Source organism: Lichenostomus cassidix, chromosome 2, assembly GCF_008360975.1.
Source record: "Lichenostomus cassidix isolate B80296 chromosome 2, HeHo_3.0, whole genome shotgun sequence".
Lineage (NCBI taxonomy): Eukaryota > Metazoa > Chordata > Aves > Passeriformes > Meliphagidae > Lichenostomus > Lichenostomus cassidix.
The window spans coordinates 54,870,258-54,881,490 of record NC_139482.1 but is presented as its reverse complement, the minus strand read 5'-3'; the positions used below and the strand labels follow the sequence as shown (position 1 = coordinate 54,881,490).

The 11,233-nt window shown below is 38.9% G+C and overlaps 1 protein-coding gene across 1 annotated transcript; it reads left to right on the top strand.

Moving 5' to 3' along the window:
- The first annotated feature begins 5,360 nt into the window (after positions 1 to 5,360).
- On the top strand, positions 5,361 to 8,863 carry NEUROD6 (neuronal differentiation 6). Its single transcript, XM_085051617.1, has 2 exons — positions 5,361 to 5,543; positions 6,959 to 8,863. Exon 2 carries the CDS (start codon positions 6,980 to 6,982, stop codon positions 7,991 to 7,993), a length of 1,014 nt encoding a protein of 337 aa, XP_084907743.1. The 5' UTR covers positions 5,361 to 5,543; positions 6,959 to 6,979; the 3' UTR covers positions 7,994 to 8,863.
- Positions 8,864 to 11,233: the final 2,370 nt, after the last annotated feature.

The following is an 11,233-nucleotide window of genomic DNA, read 5'->3' as shown; positions in this document are numbered from 1 at the left end:
ATGCATACTTGGAATTGTTTAGCAGTATTCTTAAGAAGAAGGAGCCTGACAAAGACATTTTGTTTTCCACTAGAAGATATAACAAGAAATGGGGCAAAGAAGCCCCTGGAACAAATCCAATGGGGTAGAACCCAGGGGAAATTACCTTACTGACTGCTCTTCTAATTGGCCAATATTTGTTAAATGTGCTATTTTTTTCAAACTTATGAAAATTGTAGAAATCCAGTGCTGGGTCTGCCCATGACAATGGGGGCACCTGGAAGATTCCAATAAAGACCTGCTTTTTATCTCACTATTTTTACACTGATGCAAGTTTTGTTTAATTTGATTTTAGGCAACACTGTGTCTACTAAAAAGGACTAGCTGCAAGGTCCATGAAAAAACATGCATTAATAAAAAAAAGACACAGAGGAAGCACACCTGTGAATCACTGTAGGCATCAGCAGTAGGAGGAAAGTCATCATCACTGACTAGCTGTTTGACGGAGGTTGTCATTAAAGGGTGAATGGTGAGGAGCAGTATCCAGGTGTGTTCTACAGCCAAGTGTCCCTGCTGCAGCTTCTAAATGTTTACAGACTTACTGATCTGAGACCATCCTCAAGGTAGGGTAGCAGAGGCAATTCCAGTCACCAAGTACGAAAATAAAAAGCCATTTCTCAGATGTACCATAGGGCTGCTTCACACCACAAAGCAATTGCAGTGACCTTAATGCCCTGCAGTTTTAAGAAGTGACATGACTGGTCATGTCACTTTTAAGAGCTATATGACTGGTCTGACTAGAATATTTTACCCCAGGGAGAGAAGCACCTTAAATCCTATATTCCTCCAAAGTACAGATCACCTCTTGATCCAGTACTAAAATTTTCGGGCTACGTTGTGCCTTCACTTTTCTGGGTAAAAGGTATTTTATTGATTAAAAGAAACAGATGCATTTTCCATTTTAAGATTATTTGGTTCCACCATCTCTCAACTCCTTTATATTAGTGTGAACCAGGAGTAACTCAAAATTAATAATATTATCTCAAACATATGTCATATCTACATGAGGCCTATTCTAGTCACGTGTTTCAGAAATCTTTGAGTAATTCCTGGACACTAATTTTTGGTCAAACTGATTTTTGGTTAACCATAAACAATTACAGAAATCATTTTCAGATTCTACATTCATGTTTTACTCAAATAATTCCCTTAACCCTTTATAGCTCTTTCCTATTTGTTTCTATCAGCCAGTTCAAAACATGAAACTAAGAATGTCTGAGCAAGAAGTACATCCTTATTAAAGAGGAATTAATGCAAAACACACTCATTTTGCCACATTAGCAGATAGGTTAAAAATTATATTTTCAGACTGAACCAAATCCTCTTGACCTAATGTAATTTATTTCCTTGAAGCCAGGGGTCCTTATGAGTGTCTTCTAGTCTCTCCTGGGAGAAGGACACATATTGTCTTAGCACCTCGTGCAAGACTGCTTAGTCAGCTTGATGGGAACGGCAAGTTCCCCTCATAAAGTCCACAGTCTACAGCAGCATACTGGGGACATGGAGGGGCAGAAGAGGGACAGGTCTTCACGGACAGGGACACATCACTTCAGTCCCATTGTGTACTAGATGCACACAGGATAGGCAGCTGGCAGGCAACATGTGTATAGCATATTGCTCTGGTTCTTTCCCCAGCAGTTCCTTTTGTAAAGACATAATCCAGACTTCACCAGAGAGTCCCAATTCTGAGCAGTCTGAAACTCACTGAGGCTGGCAGACCAGGGTTCATAACAAGATAGCATCCTTCTGACTATTTTTATAAAACAATATAATTCAAATAAATCAATAAATAAAAAAACCAGAATACCCAAAACAAACAAAACCCAAACCAACCAACCAAGAAAGCAAAAGCACACACAAAACTCCTGCCAAACAAGTGTTCCCACCTCCTCCTGAGCATTAAACTCTGCAGGAGACTGGAGCCGCTGTTTTCTACACTCCTACCAATGTATTTGCCCTTTGTGGTCTGACTTTGCAATTTAGGATGCACTAGACATATATTTTCCCCCAGTCTCACTCCCAAAGCAGCAACTGCTCTGGTTGTTTGGACTGTGCATGTGGGTGCTCTGGCAGGAAGGCAAACTCATGTCAGATCATGAGTGTGGAAGAGGGAGTTTGGCATCCCATGATTGTCACTGTGGCTACGTTTCAGTGACGTGTAGCGCATATATTAGAAAGATGAGGAAACAAATAAAAGAAAAAGCTATCTTCCCCTTCTAAACGGTTTCTTGCTGCCCACGAGGTTCAATTGCTCCCAGTGAATGACCAAGACTACTACACTTTGAAGTGTTCCTGAGTTCCTTAATTTGATGTGGTTTTCCTGTTTCAGCAAAACAGGGAGGTATAGGCCAGTTAGGAGAGGGTTGGAGAGGATGATGCAAAAATTAAAAAAAAAAAAGAAAAAAAAAAGAAAAAGAGAGAAAGACAGAGAGAGGTAAAATCAACAAAAAGCAGAGATATTCCCTGGGGCTCCGATGGTAGCATATTTAAATTACTTGAAGGACTCCCATTGAATGCAGCGTAGTTTGGGTCAGTCCCCCTCATGCAACATGAAGGTTCTGCAGTCCTTGGAACTCAGTATTATTTCAGTGAATCTGTTAATGATTCAGTATTTTTTAAATGAATTTATAAGTGTTTGCTTGTGTTAAATGTACTGTAATATTGCATTTGAAATAAACTCACTTTTAATTCAAGACTATACAGGCTGGGTACAGGAAAATAAATAGTGGTATCTATCAGTAACATATTTGGTTCTGTACAACCATTCTATAGAGTGTGTTTCACTGTATTTTGTGTATTATTCTTAACATGCATTCACAGTAGACAGCAAAGCAGCAGTTATCGGGTATGCTGTGAATGCATATTAACAGCAGTACCTATTTGCATATCATGGATCCATAATACAAAATGCGTAGTAAAATCCTTATGAAAAGTTAGTATGCATGCAGAGTAGAGGCTTTTTAAACCTTGATAGCTCAGCTATTTTGTTTCTCCACTATTTATTTGAAAATATTAAAAAGGTCAAATGGTGGATTAGGAACCTGCAAAACTGTAATATTACTCCTACAGAGGGAATCCTTCAACACAAATTAATTCATTTTGATTTTAGCAGCAGTATCAAACCCATTAAAAATGCATCTGAGTTGTTTAAAAAAATAACCACCTCCTTCAACAATAAGAAAGGATGAAAAAATACTTTCATGTATTTTGGACACTGTGTGATATAACTGAAAATTTTGTTGGTCCTTCTGTAAACATAGGACTATTACAATGTTAACCTTCTCTTCAATATCTCATAGTATTTTTAGTATGTATTGAAACAGCGTTTGGTTACTTTTCAGGACTTTACATTTTTAGATTATCATGTATTGTACAATACTATGAATATGCAAAATCCTTGGAAAGGTTGACAACCCTTAGGACCTTTCACAATATAAATCTTAGTACATAAATTCCGTTTGAGGATAATGGGATTCTGCCCTCTCCTTTGTTACACAGATTGTAATATTTGCAATAAAAATGAAGCAAATGCTATAGCATTTATAAATAGTACAGCACTTGCTCTTTTTGAACAGTTTCCCCTTAAGTTTTAACATCTCTGTCACTTCAAATATATTGTCTTTAAAAAACAAAAACTAAAAAAAGAGTCCTGAGCTTTGTAAAGAGTGAGTGATGAGAATGTCTTACTTCTATTAAAAAAAACCCAAAACCAAAAACAAAGTTTGGGGTGAGTTTTTTTTTTTTAGGTAAACGCTCTAAAATCATTGAGCCTTTACATATCTCATTTTACATAGAGATATGTAAAACACCCTCTTCCCACACACATGTTGTTCTGTGCTGCAGTCTTTTTTTTTTTTTTGTTACTGTCTCTAACCAAAAATATGCCCAAACATATTTAAATGAAAGTTTGGGAAAAAAAATAATTGGATTGGGGCTGAGAACATTAATGCCAAGATTTGGACCAATGTGAATTAAAGCAGATGAATTATAAACCCTTTAAAACGAGGATTTATGATGGAAACACTGATATGGACTCATAACAATAGCAGCTCTGCCACAGATTGTTTTAATACTGAAAGCATACTCAGTTGCTCATTATTTTAGTATAGAGATTACTTAGTCACAAAAAAGCAGTGATACACAATAATAATGAAACCAAACTTAAAAAAAATGTTTCTAAGGTGGCACATCATTCCCTCTGTAACTCTCTTGACACCGCTTATATGTGACATGCCACCCCTTAAATTAAAAAAACCACAAACCCCTAACAGATCAAGGTGGAGTTTGCCATAAGCTCCGTGGCAAGGCTGAGCTGAGAGTCTTTTGTCAGCTTCATATAACAGTGTTTTTCCTGTGGAAAGAGACAAAAGGGTTAAAGGAGGAAGAGCAGGGAGCACAGGCGAGGCAACTGACAGGAGAAACAAGGGCATGAGGAAAGGAGCATCTAGGGATGAAAACAGAAGAGCAGGGGGAGATTTTTAGGAGGCTTCCAAAGGGAATAACTGAGTTTTTAAAGAGATATTGGGGAAACAATCACAAATACATCGGGCAGACAGAGAAAATATAGCAGGGGGCAAACCCTTTGAGCATCCAAAGTTACACATGTGAGCAGGTGCACCCCAGTCACATTGCAACACGCCAGAGCAGGTCAGGCACCAGCGAGCCCTGCCACATGCTTTGGAAAAAGGGCATCATTTGTTAAATCTTCATGCTGTATGTCCAGTTTTCTACAAACGCCTCTTTTACTTTGCAATGTTAAGAACCACCAAGGGATATGAGGGGAGGATTTCTTACAGATGACATCCTATTATTCTGTGCTCTGGGGCAACAAGCTGTACTCAAAAAAACCCCACACCCCAAAAATCACTCTCAGCAGCATAACACAAAAACTACTTTTTGTGACCATGCTATGTGTTATAACACCAGCATTACTTCCCTATGTCTGCCTTCCTTTCCTTGTCGTTTCTTTTTTGTCCCTGGGTACCAGGTGCACTGGAGGGACTCAGATCAATACAAGACAGCATTTCTTATATAAACAATACCATATTAACAACTACAGGGCAGCTGTACCTCTAGGCAGGGATAGCACCAAATGCTGGCATGTCTATCCATCCATGCAGCTAGACTGCTAAAAAAAAGCAACTACAGTGGAAATGCACCTACTGTATGTGAAATGCTGGTGCAGAATTTTTTTTCTTTCTATCAGTCTAACCTTCTGTGTTGATACATGAATGCTGGTACCCACTTAGAGGGATGCCAGATGATCAGTGCAGAATGAAGGTCCCAGGAGAAAGGCTCACGTGGTTTTCTCTGCCCTGTGACGTCACTAGCAGATGGCATGGGTACCAGCTCTGGCAGTTGGCATCAATGTCACTTTTTAGAGATCAATGAGATAGTGCAGATATACACAGATCTAGACTCCAGAAGACGATGCGACATTCAGACTGAAAAGATTTGGAAGGCAAAAAATGAAAACTGATTGTTGAATGAAATAAAAAGCTAAGGTAATACAAATAAAGATATATTTCAGTTGGTGTTGGGTGTGCATGCAAGTGTTTAAAGATACAGTATCATTGTCTTGTATTTTGTGTGTGCTATTTACTGTCTAATAACTTCTCCTAACATTTTATTCCTCTGATGCAATTACAAACTTTCATTGCTTTTATATAATACTGTGAGTGTGTAGACAATACTGATAGAGTTAGTCTTTGACTGGGGTTGTTGATTAATTTGGTTCTATTAAAAAAAGCCCCTGCGTTTGCTTTGCTTTTCTCTTTGAAGTCCATGGGATTTAAGCTTTTGCTGCTCCCAAACTGCAAACAAATGCAAAGTAATTAGGAAAAGGAAATAATTTTTCCATTCCAGGCTGGATTCTGAGCACACGTGCAGGATTACAGTCAGAATCTACAAACCGCTCCTGTCAGCTAAGGGCTGGAGGAAGACATCTGAGCCTCGCAGAATATAAACACTGCTATAGCGTGCAGGGAATTTTTCACCTCCCCCCCCCCCCCAATTAATAGGAAAGAAAAAAAAAAGGAGAAAAGAACAAGAAAAAAAGCAAATAAGTTGATTCTAACTAAAGAAATAATATAAATTAGAATTTTTGCTTGGAAAAGAGAAAAGGTAGGGGGATTTTTTTTCCTAACTCTAATCTGAGTGGATTTAGGGTTAAATAATTCTGATTTTTGTCTTAATATGAAATAAGCATCATGTGATTTTAATACAAATAATTAGAAAAAAATTCTTTGATTTGAATTATATTACTAGCTGAGTGATCTGGGGGGGGTATATTCCGTTATTTTTTTCTTCTTAGCCACTGTAACTTACTAGAATTTAATATCTTCATACATACAGGAAGAACTGTGGAGGGGAAAAACCTGCGATTTTGAAGTATAAGTCAAAAAGTGATTTTAAAATATTTACCATCAGGTTATAGAGATACTTTTTCAATTTTAAAACTGCACAGGCTCTCCTCATTTTTCCACCCAGGGGAATTTGGATTAATGAAATTTCTGTATTGCTTTATCACATTTTGCATTTCTTTGAATTCCATGGTGGTGAGAGTTTGAAGGGTTTGTTTAAAAATAAATAAATGAGCAGGGAGTTAATTTTACACTTAAAATATTGATTTACTCTATATTTATCTGTGAGAAATGTGGCTTTTTAGTTGCAGGGTCAAACATTTCAAGCAATTTTAGAATTCTCAAAAACTATTTTTTTGTAAAAAATGGGCATTTGCAACTGGCATTTTATTCAAAAAATATAGATCGAGCATTTATACACACACACACACGCATGCACACACACGCTCTCATATACAGAGAATGTACACATAGACACAAGTAAGGTGCATGAGGCTGTGTGAATTGGGAAACTTTAAAGATGGAAATACTTAAACATTGTGCTGGCATTCTTTCAGGTAACTTAAGATTATAGAACCATGTTAACACTACCATTTGATGAGTCTGTTGTAATGCCAGAATCCCAGATGTGTAGAAAGTTTTCCAGAGAAAGTGATGACCAAAAGCAACTGAAGAACCCAGAAAGCTTTTCAAAGCAGATCATCCTCAGAGGAAAGAATATTAAAAGATCTCCTGGAGAAGACACAGAAAAAGAAGAGGAGGAGGAAGAGAGAGAAGAGGAGGATGAGAATGGCTTGCCAAGGCGAAGAGGCCTTCGGAAAAAAAAGACAAGCAAGATAAGGATGGAAAGGATTAAATTCAGGCGTCAAGAAGCCAATGCTAGAGAGAGGAACCGTATGCACGGCCTTAATGATGCTTTGGACAATTTAAGGAAAGTGGTCCCTTGTTATTCTAAAACACAAAAACTGTCCAAAATAGAAACTTTAAGACTAGCCAAGAACTATATTTGGGCTCTTTCTGAAATCCTGCGAATTGGCAAGAGACCCGACCTGCTCACCTTCGTCCAAAACTTGTGCAAGGGTCTATCCCAGCCAACTACAAACTTGGTGGCGGGATGCCTGCAGCTGAATGCCAGAAGTTTCCTAATGGGCCAGGCAGGTGAAGGCGCCCATCATACCCGCACATCCTACTCCACCTTCTATCCTCCCTACCACAGCCCGGAGCTTGGCACCCCCCCAGGGCATGGGACTCTTGACAACTCTAAATCCATGAAACCATACAATTACTGCAGTGCTTACGAGTCCTTCTATGAAAGCACTTCCCCTGAGTGCGCCAGCCCACAGTTTGAAGGTCCCTTAAGTCCTCCCCCAATTAACTATAATGGGATATTTTCCCTGAAGCAAGAAGAAAGCTTGGACTACGGCAAAAATTACAATTATGGCATGCACTACTGTGCAGTGCCACCCAGGGGTCCCCTTGGGCAGAGCTCGATGTTTAGGTTACCTACAGAGAGCCACTTCCCTTACGACTTACATCTGCGCAGCCAGTCTCTCACCATGCAAGATGAATTGAATGCAGTTTTTCATAATTAATGAGGAAAATGAAAATAAACAGTGGACATTCACCTCCCTATCTAATTAAGAGCAAGCAGATGCTTGGGCACTGCGTAATTGGCACAATACAATTTAAAATGTTTACTAGCTCCTAAAGTGTGTTTCAACTATTGTGAGGATTTTCTATGTATTAATAAACCCTTTTTCTGATGAGTATTTTTTTTGTCTGTAATCACTGTGAGAATGTTTCCTCCCAGAGGTCTTCTCCCTCCTTCTTAACTTTTCATTTCCCTATTTGTTTGATTTGTTGAGCAGTGTGTCTGAACAATACTACTGAAATAAAAGCATACACACTGTGTAAAGTCAATGTCTATTTTGATTGTACAGTAATTATATAAATGCATGTTATTGAAATCAGATTAATAAAAATTATGTATTTATAATTGGTAGAAAATATATATTATGTATTCAAGGATAACTGGATTAAAAATATTAAGAACATTAAAGTAATTATCCAGAACTGAGATGGGCTTGCAATATGCAGAGGTGAGAGGGCAGAAATACTGAAAGCTATGCAAAAAAAAAAAAAAGACAAACAAAAAACAAAATAGTTTTTAGTTTGGTGGTTTTTGGTAAGCTAAGGAAAAACAGTGATTGTCATTGACATTATTCAGCCTGACTTTAAAGTGCTGCTGACAGGGGCCACATGATCATATTTAGAATATGTTGTCAAAAATTTGCCTCAGTTATTTTGACCATATATAATCAGCACTTTTTTTTTTTTTAATTATTCTGATTTCAGATGTAAAGGTTTGTTATAAAAATGTATAACTGTGGTTTCTCACTACATCTTTAAAATGCAATTAAAGATAGATGTTGCTTCTTTTAAAATACATCTATTAGCTGTGATACTGTATTTTGTCTGATACTTGTTATTTCACAGTATGCAGCTGCCTTTGGTCTTTCCTACACACCTTTCTTCCCAGGACACCCATAATACTCAAGTCTGGGTTTGGATGTTATGAATTATCAGGGTGAACCTCATGCTATTTTCAGAAGGATGTAATAGTGATGCAGTAGTTTCAAAATACCACATAAATAGCTGTGTGCTAAATGAAACACAGGTTATAAGAAAAAGGTAACTTGCTATCTCAGTGAAATGCCAGATTTCATACAGGAAAGGGCCCTGAGCTGACACACAGGATGCTAGCTGTTCCTCCAGCTCTGGCTCATGGCAGAGTGGCAGAAGCTGAAGTGGAGAATGATAAGAACTTCAGAGAGAAGAATTTCCTGGATATTGCTAAACTTAGTCTTGTCTGAAAAACAGCACCAGTAAACTGCAGATATGTCTGCAACCTACAGTAGCTCAGCAGCTACAAGGGTCTGCACAGTCCCTCACACCTTAAAAGAGCTGAGCTTAGCTGAGTCCCAGTTGTTTTATAACCAGCTAGAGATAATATATCTGTAAGCTCACAAGTGATAAAATGAGTGAACTGTTGATCTAAAAGCCAACAGTCTTTAAACCTCTGAATGAGCAAGACCTCTTTATTATGATAGATAAACAGAAGCTACCTGACAAGCAAAATTACTCTGCTCTGAATGAGAAGGGAATACTTTTTTAAAAGCTTCATTAAAAATGGCAAATTCTACATGCAAGTTGGAGACCCATGGCTGAATCACAGTCTGGGTCACAGTTTGTTAATAAAACATCAATCTGATAGCCTCACTTGAGTACACAGCTGGACAAAGAGGGGATGGGCCAAGTTTTCCTGATAATTTGCCTAATGTCACAAACCAGTCGTCTTGTAAACAGTGTGCCCTGCCAAGAATTGCAGCTCCCTCAGGACGATCATAGCTTGACATTCATCTCTTCTAAGAGCAGGTTGCCCCAGTGGAGAGGGGTAACATGTCCCAAAGTTTGTATCAGGGTCTAAATGCTTTCAAGTTTGCAGAGGTAGAGGGACAACCATGGGATTTTGTTTGACAAATATCCTCTCTAGGCACAAATATGAGACCAAAATGGAGTCTTTTGGAGCAGAGTCTTGGCGTTTGGCTAAGCATCATCCCCCATTTCCACAGGGTCAGGAACCATGGAAGGTACAGGCAGCTGTTTTACTCCTTGGATGGAAGGTGATGGTGATGACTGTCAACTCAAAAGTATCCTCAGATGTTTTGCACTGAATATAGGAGGGATCTGGGGAAAAAGAAGACTAAAATAGATGGTGTTTGCTGTTATTCAGAACTAGCTGATATTCAGCAAAGCATGGAAAGGTGATGGGAAAGAGAAGGGGTAAGAAGCCAGTCAGTGAGGTGAAAGCATGCAATCTTGGACACAGATTCATGGACACTGAGAAATAATACGTAACAAGGAGCTGTGGGCCAGAAACAGGGGGATCATTTGGGGGGGGGGGCAAATGCCCCCCATTGAGCAGTGGCAGCAAACTTATCTAACCAATTTTACTAAGAGAAACCTTTTCTAGGAGGCTGGAACTTTGCCAAGTACTTCAAAGCTGCCTTGCTGCACTGGGGGAGGGTGTTTGCATAAGTTGAGAGTGGTGTGAGGAGGCATCTGTAAAGTCCTGCACCAAGGGATGAAAATGCCTTCATCCAGCAGGAACTCAAAGGGTGTTCAGTCTTCATGCTCTGCAGTCTGGGGCTCTCCAACTCTGTGGCCTTACATTAACTCAATAACTCCTGAGTGAGTTCCGTTTCCCCTTCTGGCAGCAGAGGCAAAGGGAAAGGGGAGAAAAAAATCTCTGCCAATATGGATTTTTCTCACTCCTCCATGACAGATGGGGAGGCAGTTTGCAGCCAGAGTTCCCCTCTGGTAGCTCAAGGCAAGAACCATGCTTGCTCAGGGCATTGCAAGTTGGAAAGTCACTACACAATAAATAATGGAACAAGTGATGGAAAAAATATTGAGGTGGCATAAAAAACCTTCAACATTCTCTTTCTAGGAGGGTATGGATTATTTAGAGATATGGAGGTAGGAATATCCCTTGAGAGCAAGCTCTCTTGCATACCTCCTTTCATGCACATGATAAGCAGTTCTCTGCTCCTTTGCTGGCCAGTCACAGAAAAAAATGTGCTCCAAGCTCTGACATGATCTATAAAAACCTTTTAAGATGCCCTATTTTGGGGAACAAATCTGGATACTAATAAAGTTCTGGTCCTTCAAAATCACAGGAATAAAAGCCAATGGGTTTCTTTACTCATTATCTTCACTTTTTGATGTTTGTCTCCTTTCAATCCCTTTCATATGGCAAAACAAAACTGCTC